The following is a 21,552-nucleotide window of genomic DNA, read 5'->3' as shown; positions in this document are numbered from 1 at the left end:
ACAAGTAATAAAAAAAAATCGTCTCACTCAACTTCTCAAGAGAAAAACACATAAAAATGCCATGAATCTTTATTCTAATAAAGTGGTTTAACGTAAAAATTTATTATGCTTTAACCAGGATAACTTCTCAGTCAACTTCTCAAAAGAAAAACACAGAAAAATGCAACAAATCTTTATTCTAATAAAGTGGTTTAACATAAGAAGATATTTCTTAACCAGGATAATAAAGACGCGTATACAACATTTGGTTTCTATGATGAGTGAAATTTTGCCCTGGCAGTGGCAAAATAACGTACTCTTATTTCAATTTCAAACTGTCAGGGAATCTTTAGTATGCTGCCCTTGGTATACAAAGGAACTCATTTTCTGGTTCCTTTGACAATGGCTAGACATCTTTGCTTGCCTAGCTCACTGTCCTGCACCACTGATAAAGTGACACCTCTCTGGAAAATCCTTAGAAACTTTCTCAGCCATTACCAGAATCAATCCCAGGACCTCCTGATGAGACAGCCACCGCCACTGTTGCATATAAAAGTATAAAATCTCTCTAAAATGTTTTATACAGCACCAGAGTAGAAGGTACAAATTTTCAGTCCACATAATTACATTCATTTGACTAATAATATATTTACTATTCCCATGTGTGGTATTTTCGAAACCAGTAGTGGGGAAGACCAAGATAATTTTCAAACAATTCAAATATTGCCAGTATCGGCAAAAAATCGTCAAATATATATATTCACTCATTGATCTTTCTAAATTGCCATTATCACTCATTGATCTTTCTAATTTGCCATTTTCACTCATTGATCTTTCTAATTTGCCATTTTCACTCATTGATCTTTATAATTTGCCATTTTCACTCATTGATCTTTATAATTTGCCATATTATACCTTTCGACTCAACTACTGTATCTATTGAACCTGATAAAGAAACTTCAAATTGCGCAAACACTGTAGCAATTATTGTGTGGGTATCAGATTGAAACTTTTAAATAATACTTGTTTTAAAGGAGTTGCACTGCTCTTTAAACGACCATAACTCAGCTCAGAATGAAGTAATTTGTCTGAAATTTTTATTATATTATTCAATTTTCGTTATCTATTTTTCAGAGAGAGAGAGAGTAATGGGGTTTAACGTCCACTCGACACAAACTAGGTCATTTCGGGACTAACACATGGTTCAATTTTATTTCAATAATTCGCTTCCGCGTAGGGGTCTTTAGCAGCGGGAGGAAACCAGAGGACCCGGAAAAAACCCACAAGGTTGGACAGGTGACCCTACTCCTTGCCACGTACAACCGGGGAATCGAAACCCCGCAGTTGACTCAATGACAGAGCGTATGATACAGCGCGCGCGTGCTAACCATTCGGCCATCCAACCTCCCTATCTATTTTTGAACTATTATAGTGAGAACTGTCAGCTCTTGATCTAAATCTTACATAATGCATCTTTAAATGAAATTTTTTTTTAATAAGATAAAATAACTATTTCAACTTATCAATAACAGAAGAATCTAGTTTAAAGAGAAAATATTTTGGTATTGGTGTAGAGCGTCACTGTGTAATGTTCTCATATGTTTATTCATATTACTCTTAAACTTGAATATCTGTCCACATACAGGGCAAGTTCTACTACAATTTAAATGCATGCCCTGTTCATGTTGTGTTAAATTAGATTTTGTACGGAATAATTTATTACACCATTTACACTGGTACTTTCTCTCATCAACCTACAAATAATAAAAAAAAGAATTCTCTCAGTAAATTTATACAAGGCAAATACCCCTTCTGAATGAAATGGGGTTTAACCTCCTGTATTTCTGCACCAAGTGGGATAATGAAGACAGACATACGTCATGACATGCAGTGTGATATGAGGAAGTTTTTTCCTGGAAAGAGGCGCTTTACGTACAGGCTAACATGTACCCAAAACCTTGGTTTTTTTGTTTTTTACTTGCTTGTAACTTTCTCAGCCAACACCAGGATAGAACTCAGGACATCCTAGTTAATAAGTCTGCATCGTACTTACAGCGACTACGCCCGAAGACCCCTTCTTCCTATCTGTGACCAAAGTTTTCTAACATAATGATATTCCGACAAGGGTTTCTGTTTAAAAAATTAGACCATCGGGGTAAACGGATGCATAGCAGATTTCCATATATTATCAAGTACGGAATTTTCACACAAAATTTAACCTTAATATTACGGCATGTCTTCGGGTAGTATGCAATGTCTTATATGGCATGGGGAACTTCTTACCTCGGACACATTATTCAATTTAAATTTCTACTGGTAGCTTTATGATTTCAGCTTAACTAACCAAAACAAAATAGAACCTTTGACAGCTGGCAATCGAAGAAAAGTAGGCAGCAACGCTTGGCCGAAATTCTCTAACATTACCACAAGAATAAAAATACTACAGGTCTGTCTCAAAATCATCAAACTATTGTATTGTTGGGACATTAAACCCCCATTTCATTCCTTTACCATAATCACAAGATTCATTACAAACAACAATCCAAGGTGTTTTTAAGATTTCTTGGTATAAGAAGAGTCATCACAGTCACTGTATTATTTAGACATTTAATTTATCGAGAGGAAGAAAATCGTACAAAACTTAATATCCAAACAATAAGATCATGAAATCGAAAGTTATGGAAATAAAATTCACTATAAACTTATGATTTATGATAACCCTAAATTTATGATACATGACTACATGTTCACTCTTTACTGTAAATTTCTTTATACACATTAACTATAAACTTATGAAGCACATTCACCCTAAATTTATGACAAAAGTTCACTGTAAACTTATGATACACATTCACTGTAAACTTATGAAACACATTCACTATAATATTATGACAAATGTTCACTGTAAACATATGATGCACGTCCATTCTAAATTTATGACACAAGTTCATTGTAAACTTATGATACACATTCACTGTAAACTTATGATGCACGTCCACCCTAAATTTATGACACAAGTTCATTGTAAACTTATGATACACATTCACTGTAAACTTATGATGCACGTCCACCCTAAATTTATGACACAAGTTCACTATAAACTCATGATACACATTCACTGTAAACTTATGATGTACGTTCATCGTAAGTTTATGATACAAGTTCTCTGTCCTGTGTATTTCCATGCCAATTACTAAGGGTCATAAAAACAATTTAAATGTATAATTCATTGTAGCAATGTCATCAGTCGATGTCCACGATTTCATGTTTTTGTCGAATGTGCATCTTTAAATTATCTGTCTGACTGAAAGATTTAGGACACCATGGACACTGAGCACGTTGTTTGTAATGTTTTCCTTTCATGTGTCTTGCCAGATGATATGGATATTGAAAATTCTTCCTGCAAATATGACAGGTCCTGTCATCCATGGCCTAAAAAGGAAAACAAAAATAAAATAGCTTCAATACTGTAAGCCAATAAATTTTTGTCTGTCAGAAGTATTCTTTTGTAAACACTTCAATATTTTGTGTTTTCATTACTGTACAATTGAGTACACAACTGCCATTATTTATGCGAGTTTTGCAAATGAATGAAATGGTGTTTTAACATTCCACTCTGCACCAACCTGGCTAATTAATTGTGCATATGCCATGCAGTGTGCTATAAGAGCAATTATTTCAATTTCCAAATGTCAAAGGAACTTTTATGTGCACACCATCATTTACATGGGACTTCGAATTTTCTCCAGATCGGAATGACTTGGCACTGTACCTTGCTTGGTCCACCATCCTGCTAAATCCAATAAAGGAATACAAAGGTTTTATTTTAATCTCTTGATTTCAAAATGTGTGACTTAGTCAATTCGCTCAAAAGTAACCAGAAAGGAAATGCATGGAATAACATTAAGCTACATGTAACAAAACATTTTCAAATCAATTTGAATTTCATAAAATTAGAATTTCAAATAATTTAACATTAATACACAATAATCACATTTACGGTTAAATTTATAGCGGTTATGTGTAAAAACACTTCAAAATTGTGATAATACAATTTGTCATATTCTCTGAAAAATAATATATCTTGCTAGTCTCAATAAACAAAATACGTCCAAAATTGATCAATTGACAAAATTTTGAAGTGAAAGCCCTGAGTAGTAAGTACCCTTTCCTACATTTACCTTATCGACACAACTGAAAAATTATATTTACAATTTTCAAAAGTATTAATTTGGTATAAATGTTGTCATCCACTGTGAATGATTTTGTCGAATATGTTCTTTTAAATTATCCTTCTGAGTAAAAGACTTTGGACAAACTGGACACTGAACTCGCTGTTTTAAATGTTTACCATTAATATGTCTCTGGAGTTGGGATGGATATCGAAAAGTCTTTCCACATAATTTACACAAGTTAGCATCCTGTGCCTACAATTACAAAGGAAAATCAAATAACATCTAAGACCATCCATTTCATGTTACTCGAAGAATTCTATGTTTATGATACATGTATCTATAAATATATTTTTGACTGTCGTTTGTCTGAAATTTAGAGTATTAGGGCAGCTGGAGCCAGGTAGTGTTGCACTACCACTTCTAGAGTTCTACCTGTACTTCCTGTTTCACAAACTCCTATAAAACTTTTTATTTTATTGTACTCAAAGAATTATATTTTTATAACGACTATAAAGCATATATATTTGTGAATGTCATTTGTTTGTTCGTTGTTTGAAGCTACACTAGAGCATTCTTGGAGGCAGAAATTTAGGATATAGGGGCAGCCCAAGCTGGAGAGTGTCATAGGCCTGGTCGTCATGTTGATTTGATTGGTAAATATAACGTGTCTCTCTCGGCTATTATTCTAGATATATTTAATTGACACATATACTATTACTATCTCCCTGATAATGTCTACTACATCGTTAACACAGTTCATCGCATGCATTTTGCATACCGATAGTTCATTGGCCAATCACGCTATTTTACCGACATTTCGCCTAATAGTTTCGATGCAGCTATGGCGGGTGTGGCGCCAGGCAGGGTAATCTTACTCTTCCGGACACCTGTTACCACTGTTTGTCGTGTATTTTGTACACGAGGAGCAGTCCATTTGCTGATTACACTATTTTGCTTGAATACACTATTTTGCCTATAACGTTTTTTAGGACTTCGAATTCTGTCTTATGGTTTGGATTGTTCGTACTTGGTTTTATTTTATTTTTATTCCAGAGTTATACCTATACTTCCCGTTTCACGAAACTCCTATAAGGATGCATCGTAGTGCTCTACCCATGCAACACAGGGCCAACAGCGAGTAACACAGATATAACAAGTCAACAGTGTGCCTTATGTCTCCCGCCTCTATCCCAATATAATTAAATGCCTCTCATTAATTACATGTAGTTGCACATTTGTCTTTCGTATAAAGAATTTAGCAATCAAATTGTTTATTACTCAACATCACCTTAGCAGAAAATGTTCATTAGCGAACTTAGTCATGGTATCGATATAATGAAAATATAAATCAATTTTCATCAGTCTCACTTAATTAGAGTCAGAGTTACTGTGTTCTTAAGCCTAGGCAAATCAAACTGCTTATCTTTGCTTAGCCTAAGTAGAAAATGCTCATCATCGAATGTAGTCAAGATATGTCTTTTGTGGAATTTAAGCCCAAATAAATCCTCAAAATAATAAAAACAAAAGAAGACCATTTAATAACCACGTTATCTTCTGTACCAACATCAGAAATTCTACAAATCTCAAAAACTAAATAAAACCTTCAAAAACATTGTTAGTCAATGAAAATGAGAAACCAAAAAATCAATAAACTTCCATCAGTGAAAGACAAAACCAGATTTACACTCAGATCAAGATCTGGAAGATTAATTGTCTGCCATGAGATCTAGTTCATTACAGTTAAAGGGAAATACGGTTTAACAACCTACTGTTCTGTTCCGACTGAGCCAATGACAAGATGGCATTATCAGAGAACAATTAGGATAATGAAATGAATCACAAATAAGAATTTCCAGAGAGGTTACAATTAAATTACACAAAAATGTTCTCAAATTGATTGTTTTTCATTAAATCAAGGAAAACAAACTCAACTATCAACAGTTCCAGTAGATCATCTTCTGGGTTTAATTCACCCATCATAATATTTTACCAAACACATACAGATGGCACTGGCTTGTGAATACTGTCTACAGCGGATGTTGAATGTTGTCAAATTTATAATTCATTTTATCTTTGTAAATACTAAGTGGAACTGAACCATTTTTGGACTGATATTCATTTCATTGATTCAACATTTACAATATGGTAGTTTCCAAGAGATTCAAAATTCCCCCAAATGACAATCAGAGATTTTAATTATAGTACAATTTCTATTTCATGTTAAATTCTAATCTGATATGTTCAACTCTGGATATAAGCCACCTGTCACAGACATTGTCAGACAAAAATCCTTTAGTGCCTGCCATTCACATATCTGACTATTTTTTGTAATTTTGTTGACATGTCTGGCACAAAGTTAAAAATGTCAGGTAAAACTTCATCAGCCCGATATAACTAGAATCAAGTTATTTCCAGGCCTGGATATGCTAAAACTCTGATCTATTCCTAATAATGCAGAACACAATTTTCTCTTAAGATTATTCTACACATCACAGTCAACACTTCCAACTATTTGCTTTAATTCATAAAGTGATCTGCTCTGTAAGCTGTCATCCACTGTGAATGATTTTGTCGAATATGTTCTTTTAAATTATCCTTCTGAGTAAAAGACTTTGGACAAACTGGACACTGAACTCGCTGTTTTAAATGTTTACCATTAATATGTCTGTCAAGATGAGATTGAAATTTAAATGTCTTCCCACAAAATGAACACATCTTGGCTTCCTGTGCCTACAAATAACAAAGGAAAATTACAGAATATCTAACAGTAACATCAGCTATTCTTGTTTGCAGGATTATCTTTTTCACACTTAAGTAGCCAAATTGGGTAATTAATTAACATCAGCTATTCTCACATTGCGGTCCTCTGTAATCATTACAATACAAATAACAGGACATTTCAACAACAATAAAGAAAATTAAATCTCTATATACCAAGTTCTTTAACACCACATCAAACTTATACATAATACAAAATGTGTTCATAAAGGATTGCTGCACACAAAACAATGTCAACCAATCAGTTAACACAGCAATGTCAACCAATGGGTAAAAAAGAACAATGTAACCAAATCTGTAAACTAATCTGTAAAGCACAACAACGTGAACCAATCACTAAATTACAAGAATGTAAACCAATCTGTAAAACACAAAAATGTCAACGAAATCGGTAAATCACCATAATGTGAACAAATCAATAAAATACAAAAGTGTAAAAAAATCGTTAAAACACAACAATGTCTATGAATCAGTAAATTACAACAGAAAAACAAAAACACAACAATATCAATCATCAGTAAAAAACAACAATATCAGCAATCAATAAAGACCATCAATGTCAACTATCAGTAAAGAATATCAATGTAAACCAATCAGTAAAGCACAATATTGTCAACCAATCAGTAAAATACAATACTGTCAACTAATCGGTAAAGTACAATATTGTCAACCAATCAGTAAAGTACAATGTTGTCAATCAATCATCAGTAAAGTAAAATATTGTCAACCAATCAGTAAAGTACATGTACTTCAATGTAAACCAATCACTGAAACACAACAATGTAAACCAATCACTGAAACACAACAATGTAAACCAATCAGTAATGCACAATGTTGTAAACCAATCAGTAATGCACAATGTTGTAAACCAATCAGTAAGCACTAGAATGTACCTGTAAGCATATCAGTAAGGCACAGCAATGTAAATAATTAAATCCTTTCAAAAGTTCACAACTTAATCAGCCCTAGTATTAGTGCATTTAGTGGTAATTTTTTACTTTTTTTAATGAACCAAGTATTCTCTGTTTACCTACATAGATTAAGTACGTTTACAATGTTATTTTTAATAACGATGTCATCTTTCCTTCTGAAAAATTGTGTCCTCATCGATCACGAGGGGACAAAGACATAAGATATAAATATAATAATTTCATAAGACTGGCCTTATAAGGTCATTACTAGATTCTAATAAATTAATGCCTCAGCATATCGGAATCAATACTGAGTACAGGTATTACCAGAGTCATAAAATGTAGAATAATGCCAACTGCAGTCACAATTTTCTTATCCAAAGTGTAAGTAAAATAGATCAACATCAGAACAAAACAAGTATAAAATAATGATTTAATGTTCTACTTTTCTACACGGTCTCTTGGCTAATGAAAACAAACATAATGATAGTTCTGTATAATTCCACATGAAAAATCAGGTAAAACAAATTTAAAATTAGATACAGTCATCTTCATTAAACAATGTCATCTATCAGTCTATGAAATTTTATTATTCATAATGTTTCTACTGCAGTCTAATGATAGTTGAAAGACTTTAAATTAAGCACATATCTTCCATTAAGGACAGACCATATCTGCCATTATGGACAAAACATTTCTTCCTTTAAGGACAAACCATTTCTGCCTTTAAAGGCAAACTATGCCTGCTTGAAGGACAAACGAATCATTTGAAGGACTAGAAATTTCAGTTATTAGATAGACTATATTATTAGTATAGTATAGATACAGTAAAATATTGGGTATATTTCTATATGTATCAATAATAAACTTATCATAAAACTTACCTGCACATGTATAACCCGATATATAACACACACATAAGATACAATTTTATTAGCTAGAGCTGGTGGCAAGCTGTTTTATGTTTTGAAAGGCTTCCAGAAGTTTCAATTTTATAGTTATTTGTTAATTGTATGGGGCTTCTTCTGACACATCTTGTGACCTTCATGATATTGGCCAGGTACATGTAGTGCCAACTTGTAGGTCACAAGAGCTGGGAGTCTGGAGGATGCTGCAAGCCTTCCCTAACTACGAGTTCTTATGGGGGTGTCATGGGACTAAGACCTCAAACATTATGTTTGTTTGGATGGTTATAATGCCAGGAATTCTAATTATGAGGTGAGGGGGCGGGGTGCCAGGAACCAGTTTGATCATTCTAGCTCAATGAGAAGGAGGGTTATTGTGTCCCAAACAATGTGAAGGGCAGACAGACGGACAGATCCCTTTTAATAGTCGCCCTGCTTTCTTCGAAAGGCGGAGAACAAATAAAATAATTTGTGAATATATAGACAATGTGAATTGTAATTCCATTTTTGCATAAATGATAGTGACCAGGGGATCCAAATTCTGATCATGGCAACTACAATGTACTTTGCCTGCACAATGGAAATTAATTTGAATGTGTTTGGTGAACTACCTTAAGTGGGGGACAATTGGGCATTATGTAAAATATTTCCGCCAGCAACAAATAATAAGCACTATAAAATATAATTCTGAGGTCTTATTCATGAAAAATTGAAACTCGTATATTTTAGGATGCTGCCTTTTCATTCATTGGCTAGAAACTTAAATCCTAATCTAATAGTTCAGCTTTCCATGAATAAAGCCTCTCTATTGTTTTTCAGGCCTTCACGGTAGAGGAGAACAAATTGTTCACTCACGTACAGAATCCTTTCGAGGTGAGCTTTTAATCGATCAACCGAAACACAGAGGTAAAAACTTCAGTGATTTATTCATTCTAAATTGAATTAGAAGGCACCAAGATATTTAGGTTTGATACAGTGTCAACCATAAAATAGCTTTTTGAAAGGTTTTACTGGAGCAATTAAGTAAGCTTTTATTGGGATATTGATTTTGAGCCAAGGAACTCAAGTTGTTGTGAGATTTCTTACCTCTTCTGGAATTTGGAAACGTGAAGGCCTAGTTTTCTACTACATGTACAAGCTTAAGAATAAGAGTAACATTACAGTATGATATTTCAGTCCAGTTAAATACAACAGATTTCATTGAAAGGGGTTGTTATATTGGTTTATCTTAATTTTTCTCACTTTCTCACTTTAAAAGTTGTTTTGATGGGATGAAAAACTGAGATCTCATGTCTACCATTGGTAGCATTTTAAAGATCCCCTGGAAAATGAAATCACAGTAGGCTAAATGCCACTGTCCGAATAAAATTTCACTCGTAGCATACTGCTCATTTTCTTTAGTCTTTTGGTACAGAAAGGTTGGATGATAAACCTGTTTCATTTCTTCTAAATTTTCTTTATTCAAGTGATTTAAATATCAAAGAGAAAGTAAGTCAGAGCCACAGTGGCTCAGTAAGTAAGGCAGTCTCAACAACCAGGAGGTCCTGGGTTCTCTGGATTTTTCAGTGTCGTTTCCCCCTTGTCAGAGTTTGGCAAAGAACAGTGTATAGTCAATTGGATGGGTTGAAAAACTGAGGTGTGCATGTAAAAGGACTCTTGGCTGTTTTAATTTAATGAAGAGTAGGCAAAATTTCTATCACAGCACAATGTATGGCATATGCCCGTCTTCATTACACCCAGTTGGTGCAGAACAGTAGGGCGTTAAATCTCATTTCATTTAAAAAAAGTAATTCTTTTTGTTCATTTGTAAGACAAGTTAAATATATATGCCCAACAACAACGAGAATATTTTGCCAAGATAAGTTGTATTTAAGAGGACCGGAAAATCATTATAAAATAAACATTGTCTTAAATTAGTAGAATTTAATTTCTGGAGGTCACATAAATTTCTCTGATAAAACACAAACTAAAAGTAAAATCTCCTTTGCATATTATTCAAGCGAGAAAATGCACCACCATTCAAAACTAGCTTTTATTATCTCACCCCACTGCTCTTAAAAATCAAATTTATTGATGCTTAAAGGATTGAGTTTTGATACACACTATTGATGTATTGAATGTAAAAATTTACAAATTAAATAAAAACCGTTCAAGAATCAAAAGATCGTTTTCAGCTAATCCAAACTCAATGAAGCACAACTTGTGTCCTGATTAACTGTATCAATTTTCTATTGTCCTTAAAGTTACTAAAATTATTATGAATATTATATATGAGTAATGTGAAAAATTTTGTAGTCAAGTGCATCTAGTATTAAAAAGATACAGTAATTCAAGTATTGACATCATGTAAAAGTAAAAATGAGAATTTACATCGAAGTTTGCGACTTGCAATTTTCATTACCAATCAGAGTCCGTGTGATGAGGGAAATATCCCAGATCATGTCAAATAGGCTACTACTTATTTTGGGCAACAAATTTATTATTTCCATCAGAATGAAAAACCAAGCTACAACAATAACTGGATTGAAGTAGTGTACTGACGTGGCATTAAACCCTATTCCATTTAATATATTAGTTCAATCAATGTTTATATAATATAACTGCAATCTTTTAACGTTTTACTAGAAATAAAATTCTGATTTATTTAAGACAATGTTTATCTTTCTATATAATAACGAAATATAACGTACCTGCTGATTATTTTGACCAGAAGTGGTGCTGGTACCAGCAACTGAAAATATAAGTACGGTATAATAATTGAAAATCCTAAAAAATAAGAAATTAGTTGTTAAGGGAGACAGAGAGATAGAGAGAGAGATGGGGTTTAACGTCCACTCGACACAAACTAGGTCATTTTGAAACTAACACATGGTTGAATTTTATTTCAATAATTTGCATGCGGGTAGGTGTCTTTAGCAGTGGGGGGACTCGGAGAAAACCCACGAGGTAGAACAGACGACCCTACTCCTTGTCACGTACCAGGCACTTGCTAACCATTTGGCCATTCAACCCCAAAGGACATCTGCAGCATGCAGTCACAGACAATGTCAGATATAAATTCAGACTTTGTTAGGAACAATCAATCAAGTGCCAGCTGTGTATTTGTTGAAATTTTTTAATACATGTCCAGTACAAAGTTTAAATTGTCAGTTACTAAATCTTAGTTTAGTAGTGCCAGAATTTTGTCACAGAATTAAATTTATTTCCTCGTTAGAGCTTTAACTACTACACAAACTGCAAGTAATAATCACAAACCACAAAATTTTATCCAAATCAATTGCCTTTAAAGATGCATTAGGTAAGATTTAGATAAGGACGTGGTCGTTCTTGCTACATGTATAATAGTTCAAAAATAGATAATGCAAAATGAATATATTGCAAATTTAATTCAAATTACTTTATTCTGAGCGTGGTTATAATTGTTTGTAGTTCTGACAAGATGTGTGCCTTGATTGTTTATTATCTTAACCATGGTACTAGTTATTCAAGCCTGTATCATAAGGCTTGTCATTGAGTCAACTGGCGTGGTTTCGAATCCCCGGTTGTACATGACAAGGACTAGGGTTGCCTGTCCAACCTCGTGAGTTTTCTCTGGGTCCTCCCACTGCTAAAGACCCCTACACGCAACTGAATTATTGAAATAAATGTAAACCATACGTTAGTCCTGAAATGACCTAGTCTGGGTCAAGTGGACATTAAACGTCATTTCTCTCTCTCTCTCTGGTTATTCAAGACTTAGCTTTGCTTATCCATTTTAAGTCAAATTATTAAATGGCCAAACTGTTCTAATCTACTTAAAATCGGAGCCATCTGATGACATAGAGAGTTGATTATGGTCTTGTCATGTTAATAATTTACATGTAAAAAACATTTGAGGCCTGAAGAATGACCTGCAAATAGGCAGATTTAGATCTTGAATAATGCATCTTTAAATGGTGACTGTAAAGCAGAGCTCCCATTTCTGTCCTATTTGCAAGTATTTACTGACTGGTAGTGAAATTGATCAATTGGAGAACTAACCTGCCATAGAATCAAAACTCTAAAGAATTTAAAGATACATTCTCACAAATGAAAAAATTATTTGTCGGGTGGTTATTTCCAATAAAAGTATGACAAATTTTATAGTATACATGGATATGGTAAGTACAGACACCCAATCTTAATAGAAAAATACTGGATTACCCAATAAACACCCATGGGGCAAGCACTGAGCAAAAATGTCAGGGATCACTAACTGGCAACTCGATAGTTTATTGTCTGCCAGCTTTACTTATGGAGTGGTTGTTATATTTTGATTGAATGGTTTGGCAGTTTTGGGAGCATTGAGGGGTGTAAACATATAATAGACTTTGCAATTAAATCGCAGAAAAGATATTGGCACAATGTATAGGCCAATAGGCCTAGTTGCTGTTCTTCATTTAGTTCTAGGAATCTTACCTGGTAAATAGCCAGCACCATGTTGAGAACTAGGTAAATTAGGAATGTCAGAACCAAGTAAATTTTGAGCAGAGTTATTGCCAGTTTCATTAGCATGTAAACCAACAGGATAAAGTCCTAAACTTTGTTCACGTAAACTAGCGAAAAATTCATCATCATTTGATTCACCTCCGAAACTAGAAAGACTATTATCACCTTGACCTGAAAGATGAAAACAGACTTCAATTGTTTATACTGATGATGACCCTGTAATATATCAGGGATATATATTTCTAAAATGTACCCCTTGAAATTTGTTCCTTTTTATTATAAATCTGATTAGACCTTTCAATTATTCAGACTATATTTTGATCAACTTTATGATTATTTTCCCAGAGGTGTTTTACCTTGTTAGCTTGTCCAACTTTAAAACTGTGAAGATTTAAAGAAACCGATTATATCATAAATTGTTAAAGCAGCATTTTTAGTAACTGAATCAGGATAAACCCGAAACGATTATGGGCTATTTTCACAAAAACATACAAATAACAGTAAAGACAAATTTTGAAAAGTAATTATGAATTTTTATGAAAATTTTCACTGTATTCTTTTTATAACTGAAGAGGAGGTATATATGCAACAGCCATGCAGGACTCTTAAAAATGTGAAAAAATCAAATTTGTAAGAATTTCTTTCCAGTTATTACTATGTAAAAGACCATGTAAACAGTAAAGACATAACAGAAAAGACAAAAATTCAAAGTCATTAATTTGACTCCAGTTGTCTAAATAAATATTTGTATACCATTAGAAAGAATTAAAAAAAGCAATTACAACAGATTATAATTTTAACAAAATACATTTCAAGAAGTCTTTTCCGTTATCATTATTTATAATATGCTTTGACTGTCTGAACTCATTCACATTGCATAAACTATGCATGATATTAACAGAGTGCCTTGAAAACCTTATTTCCTGATTTACTGAATGAAAACCTCTCCATAAGTCAGTATTTCATCTCTTGGAACAGACCAACAGAAGTGACATACAGTTAATGTAAATTGTTCTAAAAATTTGGACAAAAACAATATTTTATACAGCTGATTTCTATTTCTTCTTTAAATACATGTAGCTAATAGGGCATTTTATTCAGCTATACATTGCATTGATATACTGATTTCATTTTGAATAATAACCATGTCAATATTTTCCCAAAGAAGGGACTTCCATGTACAATATATAAGATTATTTGACGGTTGCGAAAATTTTATATCATATATTGGGTAAACCGTTTTTTTTCCGTTATTTGTACGTTTTTGTGAAAATATAGCCCTTATATGGAATACAAGATTGGCAATGTTTTGACAATTGTTCCCTTGTCTTTATCTTTGTGGGAGAACCCTTGTCGAAACATTGCAAGGAATAAACAATAACATTGATACAGCAAACTCCAAACAGTTTCATGTAAACATATGATAGTCACACATATAAGTTTAATGTAGATATAGATGAACCTACTTGTGTAAGAAATATCATCTGTAACAGCACCATGTTGTGTTTGATATTGCTGGGTACCAGTATTAAACATACAACTACCACTATTTTCTAAAACTCCTTCAAGTTCATCTTTCACTTTCGTCAAATCAATATCAATTTCTATCACTTCTGGTTCATCAGGACTTTTACTTAGTTCCGTTATTTCTGTCGGAAGAGTTTCTGGAGGAGGATCTGATGCCGGTTTATCAGAGTCACTAGTTTCACTATTTTTACTTTCACTTTCTTTGTCTTTTTCAGTTTCAGGCACAAATGATAAATCATGACTAGTCACAGACTCTATTCTAAGTTCTTTTTCTTCTCCTTCACTTGTTGCATCTTTATTACTAGCTACAACACTACCATTTTCTACTTTTATCACTTCAAATTTAATGTCAGGTTTTTCTGCAGTTTTTTCTCCAACCTTTTCCACATATCCGGATTCTGTTTCTGGTTTATCAGCTCCAGGAAGAGATTGAGCTGGGGTGGCGGAAACTGATTCAGGTGGAATGGACGACGGAGATAAAGTATTTGTTGTGGATGTTGAAATTATGCTTGGTGATGATTGTAATCTTTGAGATAAAGGGATTGGCATTCTACGAGGCGATGTCGAAGGTGATATGGTGGGATGACGCTGAGGGGATGATAAACGAGGCATTTTAGCCATTTGCTGTGGTGACATTCTCTGATCAAATGGCCTCCTCCTCATCTGAGGTGATCTATGATGAATCGGATATCCACCCTGAGGTCTGGTAAACTGATTTCGTTGAGGTGATATCTGTGGATTATATCGTCCCCCACTCATGGAGCCCTGCGGATGGTCATCTGTTAAGTCAACACTGATATCATATCGAGTTTTTCCCAACACATTTGGAGTGGGAGGAGGAAGAGGTCTATCTACATTTTTCTTTAGTGTTTTTTGTTGGGGATCAGTGGCATAAAAACTTTTACTGATAAATGTTGTTGAAGATTCATCACTTTTGGACACTTTTTCATTAACGATATAATTAAATTCTGAGTTACTGTCAACAGTTAAATACAAATGGCCCACAACTTTCACATTTTTATCAAAATCAACATGGCCGTGGCACACAGCTTGTAAATTCTTCACCAGGGCAGAAATAAACTGGTTAGCTGATTTCTCATTGAGGTCCATTCTGCTATCATCAACATTCCTAAAAAAGACAATACCATTAGTTGTAAGTACATGTATTATACGTTTGTATAATTTAAATATAGTCAGCAGAGGATGCTAAACTAAAAGCTGACAAATTTTTAAATCATCATACATGTAAATACAACATATTGTATTTGTAATGCCATGGAATTTGGTTTGATTTTCTTTTTTTAGAGATTCGCCTTTCCAACTCACCAAGGATTATCATCAATTACTGCCTCTTATATGATAGTCTTACTAGGTGCTGTTGGTTGATCTGACTACTTTTACTTAGGTTTGTATGTGGATTGGGTTTGGGTTAGGGTTAGGGTAGTACGGTAGTCAGATCAGCCAACAATGCCTCTTACTCTTAACCAAGTGACTTGTTTCAGTGTCTATGAGGAGGGCCAAACTAACGGTACAGACAGTATTTTGTTTACGTTTTTGATATGGCGAAAAATGCTTCCTTTTTGGCGAACAAACAAGAATTAGGAGGACCACGGCAAGTAGGCTACTAGGTGTACGAAAGTGCATTAATTAGCGCCAAAAATACAAGGTAAGGACTTCAAAACGGTGGGAAGAGAGTGGTATTTCCATTAAGTTCATATTGCAAATTAATATGGACGGACAGGAATGGCCAGAGCACTTCTTCTGTTCGGTAAGGAACTACATAGCCTACGTGTATTATTGTTGTAGGTGAACACACAGGAAGTGAGATAAATCCCAAGATTAATTTTATAATTTATGCACCGTTTGGACATAGTTGCTCAGTTGAAAATATGTCCGAGAACAAAAGAATGCTCTAAGACTTTAAACAGATTTATAAATGCATTCAAGGTTGGTGAAATACCTCAGTGATAACTGCAACAGCTCAAATATTTCAGAAAATTTACGACCACAACCATTACAGACACAATGTACTAAACATGGCCGAGTTAGAAAGACATAACGACCCTAAACTATAACGGCCAAAATAATTGGTCATAACGACCAAATAAATTGGTCGTAACGGCCGTACAAATAACTTAGAAATTTTCTAATGTTCATTTATATTGAACAAACAGCTTGAACACCCATTAGTAGCAGATGTTTATCATCTGCTATTATCATACGAGTTCAACAGTAAAGACGTCGTCTTTTGCTGGCTCCCCAGTCACGTAGATATAAGGGGGAATGATCAAGCAGATTTTGCTGCCAAAGCTGCTTTAGATCTTCCCCAATCACCCTTTTTAATACCATATAAAGATTTTAATTCGTGTATAAATCATTTTATTTATGACCGCTGGCAACGGTCTTGGGATTTTGCAGGCACAAATAAACTTCATCACATTAAGCCTCTCCTAGGATATTGGCCCAACTCCTATAGAACCAACAGGAGGGATGAAGTTGTTTTGTGTCGCTCTCGCATTGGTCATACTTTTTTAACTCATATTTTCATTTTGAAGCGAGAGCCTCAACCGGAATGTGTTCACTGTCATGTTCCTTTGACAGTGAAACACATCTTGATTGAGTGCAAACATCTCAAGAACATTAGATCTAAATATTACCGTTGCCAGTCAGTACGTCAGCTATTTGCTCAACCGGAGCTATATGACAAAGTGCTAACATTTTTAAAAGAGACAAACTTTTATAATCAATTTTAATTGTATATATTTAATCATGTATATCGTTTTAAATATTTATATATGTAAAAGATTTGTTACATTTATTTTTAATTAATATATTTTCTGTGATATTTGTTTTTATTTACATATATAAATTCATTTATGTGATATTGTTTTAATTTGTCTCAGATTCACCATATGTTTGGCGCAATATAGCCCGGTTGGAGCTGACGTGCCATAAAACCATATTTCATTCATTCATTCATTTATATTGTTCAGGCGTTCACAGGGACTGACAAGCGACCGTTTAGTAGTAAAAAGTTGCCCAGTAAAATTGACTTGGAAACAATTAGATTTTCGGCAAGAGAGCGAGAGACACAGAGAGAAATGGGTTTTAACGTCTCACTCGACACAAACTAGGTCATTTCGGGACTAGCATATGGTTTAATTTTATTTCAATAATTCGCTTGCGCGTAGGGGTCTTTAGCAGTGGGAGGAAACCGGAGGACCCAGAGAAAACCCACGAGGTTGGAAGATTTTCGACAAGGATTCAATAGGACAGTTCCTGAACGTACAGGGCAAGTGTAATGAGACCTACGTTCAGAGCTGAACTAATTTGATTTTATCCAATCAGTTGATTAATAAAATTAGTACTCACCTCTTTTATTTCCGGGTTGGCTTGGGTTATTATGGGCAATTTTTCCACTGATAAATTCTTCAGGACACATGGTTTGTATAACTGTAGCAACACATTTTGTTTAAATATATTGTTTTTCATTAATTAAAACTGTTTGGCAGTTACGACTAAATCTTTTGGCCATTATGACAAAAATATTTGGCCGTTATGACTAAAGTAGGGCCGTTTTGACCAAACCGGTTTTTGGCCATTATGGTATAGGGCCATTATGACTACATCCCATTGCAAAAAACAATGCGCATAAGACGAGTACGCATCAAGTGGCTGGCTGCATCTATTAATAATCGCCAGTTGCTATTTATAATGTGGGCGTCTCTTCCATAGGGTTATTATGACTTATAGTGTATGGATTTTGACTTTACGAATTTACTATACCTATTATTATCAATTAATGGAGAGGGGAAGAAATGGTGTTTAACGTCCACTCGACACAAACCAGGTTATTTCGGGACTAACACATGGTTCGATTTTGTTTCAATAATTGTCTTGCGCGTGGGGGCGTCTTAGCCATTCGTGTGAGGAAACCGGGGGGGGGGGGGGTCCGGAGAAAACCCACGAGGAAACCAGAGGGTCCGGAGAAAACCCACGAAGCTGGACACGCGACTACCGCGACCATACTCCCTGTCACGTACAACCGGGGAATCGAAACCACGCCAGTTGACTCAATGACAGACCTTATGACACAGCTTAGTGCGCACCTGCTAAATCATTCGGCCAACCAACCCCTCATCAATTAATGAAAGGTTTTGATAATTTAAATATAGGTCTATATGGAAACTGCGCATTTCAGAGTACCGAAACTGTATAATATATTATATTTGTAAAGATTAGATGAACATACACGGTATATTAAAAGAAGTTAGCAAACAATAAAAACCTATATAATTATCACGAAAAAAATTGTTACCTTTATATTAGAAAATAACATTTTAAGACATTATATGTCAGGGGCCGCGGAACAGGGGGGGGGGGGCTGCAAAAAAAAAAACCCAAAAAAACAATTCGTTATTTCGTCCCATTCTACATTTATAATAATTATAACTGGCATTGTTCTCGTCATGGATAACATGAGTGGTGAGTCATGGTCAGCTTTTCTTTCGTGATAGCAAAAATCACATCAAAATTTCAAAATCTCGCACACTAGGCTAACTGAGCACGCAGTAAAGGGGTACGGCCACCGAAACCAGCTTTGGTGACAAAATGTTTTTTTATTTCACAGAATCAAGGGATGAATAACTACAAGACCGCAAAATTCCAGAAGCCTCCTATGCTGGCTTTAGACTTGGCAAGAATTGGGGCGTTTGGAAAAGTGGACCATGAAAAAATTATGAAACATTTTCTTTTTATTTTGCTGGAACAATAATACTTTATCCTCTCATCTTGTAAGATGTGGGGAAAATATATTCTACAAAATTTTATTATGTGGTGTTTTCTACCACAAGAGTTCCACAAGTTGGACTTAGAAAAAAAAAACCACGTTTTTTTCTTTCAAAAATTTCTTCTCAGACCCCCTATATGCCTTTGTGGTACCACATTCTACGCGATTTTTGACTTAGAATAATTCTGATAAAGTGTTTGGGTCTGTGGTGTTTTTACCACAAGAGTTCCACAAGATATTGGACATAAAAAAATATCAATTTTTCAAAAATTTCTCCCCAGACCCCTTATATGCCTGTGTGGTACCACATTCTACATAATTTTTATAGAGTTTTTTGGGTCTGTGGTGTTTTTCACCACAAGAATTCCACAAGATACATTTTTACAAAATTTCTTCTCAGACCTCCCGATGTGCTTGTGTGGTACTACATTCCACAAAATTTTCGACTTAAAATAATTTCGTGAAAATCGGACCAAAACTGCCGGACAATATGGCCGCCCCTCGTACGCAAATAGTGTAAATATATGGTATATCAAGGTTGTGGACCCTCTAGAAGTCACAATTTTGATCCGATTTTGATGAAACTTGAAATATATCTTTATAACCTACAGATAGGACCGTTACTTCCTTAATTATGGCCCTTGATTTACGAAAAATCACTTTTTGTTTAGCTTGTTCACTGTCCATATCTTGCAAAATGTGGGCGTTTCCTGCCTGGTATCCGCTGGTTATCAAGAGGAAATAAATCAACACAAGAAAAGATCTTTAACACACAGGCATAGAAGGAGGTCTGAGAAGAAAAACACCACAGACCCAAAATACATTTGTGGAATGTGGTAGCACACGGGCATATAGGGAGGCCTGTGGTAGCACACAGGCTTATAGAGAGTTATGAGAGGAAATTTTGGAAAAAAATGATTTTTTTTTCAAAGTCCAATATCTTGTGGAACTCTTGTGTAGTGAAAAACATCACAAACGCACGATTTATGACGAAAATTGATCATTTTTAAGCTGATTTCAAAATTTAATATCTTTAAAACCACAAGAGATTTGTGCCCAAACTATGAATTGAATCGCAGCTTCAGATGTCTATTTAAAGATCGTACCAAAGGTATGTGGAACAGAGTTTGAAAAATAATATAAAATTAATTGCGAAGTTAACCATAGGTAGACATGGCAACGCCCTTAAACATGAAAGTAGATACTATATATGATTAGAACAGTTCAAATATATTTTAAGGGAAAGTGGTTCGAATTCAGTAGTATTAGGTGATAATGAAAGATTTGGTTATTAAAATCTCATCATTTAATGTAACTTTTATCAAATGTTCATAAATATTTGTTTGAAATTAATAATAAATATATCACAGATTGTCATTTGATGTCTAGAGATGAAGTGGTTTCGACGTTTTCTGATTTTCTGTATATTTAATGCAATCTTAGTAACAGGTAGGCAAAGCGTTATATTATATTTTTGTACTGAAAACAAATTTGAAGCTGAGTAATGTATCAGTCACTTACATTCCATTTATGTTTTTTTGCCAAGCAATTTACTAATAATCTTAAAATTAACCTTGGGCTAAGGTGTCCTGTCACTGGGGACTGACTATACATCAGTGTTTGGTTGCCACATCTTGAAGAATTAAGATTTTGACCAGCTGACCAAAGATATTGATCAATACAGATACCGAGTTTCCGTGTACATATTAGCGAACATGTAAAAGAGAGAGAGAGAGGGGGGGGGGGGGGAGAGAGAGAGGGGGGTTTAACGTCCACTCGACACAAACTATGTCATTTCGGGACTAACATATGGTTCAATTTTATTTTAATAATTCGCTTGCGCGTAGGGGTCTTTAGCAGTGGGAGGACCTGGAGAAAACCCACGAGGTTGGACAGGTGCCCCTTCTCCTTGTCACGTACAACCGGGGAATCGAAATCACGCCAGTTGACTCAATGACAGACCGTATGATACAGCGCGCACGTATATACCTACTCCACCATTGTCGCATTATTAGTTATTG

General features: G+C 34.5%; 1 protein-coding gene across 17 annotated transcripts in view; it reads right to left on the bottom strand.

Moving 5' to 3' along the window:
* The window catches only part of LOC126815664 (zinc finger protein ztf-6), a 45,001-nt gene extending 28,214 nt beyond the window's left edge, over window positions 1–16,787 (bottom strand). For 11 of the 17 annotated variants that reach the window (XR_008787467.1, XM_050541525.2, XM_050541510.2 and 8 more), the window contains exons 1-4: window positions 16,703–16,787; window positions 14,682–15,871; window positions 13,186–13,386; window positions 11,439–11,479 (exon numbers count right to left, since the gene is read on the bottom strand). Coding sequence is in view for 15 of the 17 variants with exons in the window: in XM_050541525.2 (XP_050397482.1) it covers window positions 11,439–11,479; window positions 13,186–13,386; window positions 14,682–15,852 (1,413 nt within the window). In the remaining 2 variants the exon portion in view is untranslated. The other 6 variants (XM_050541517.2, XR_007678030.2, XM_050541526.2 and 3 more) reach the window with 6 other exon arrangements.
* Window positions 16,788–21,552: the final 4,765 nt, after the last annotated feature.

The sequence above is a fragment of the Patella vulgata genome, chromosome 3 (assembly GCF_932274485.2).
Source record: "Patella vulgata chromosome 3, xgPatVulg1.2, whole genome shotgun sequence".
In the NCBI taxonomy this organism is placed as follows: domain Eukaryota; kingdom Metazoa; phylum Mollusca; class Gastropoda; family Patellidae; genus Patella; species Patella vulgata.
This window is presented reverse-complemented; position numbering and strand designations above follow the sequence as displayed.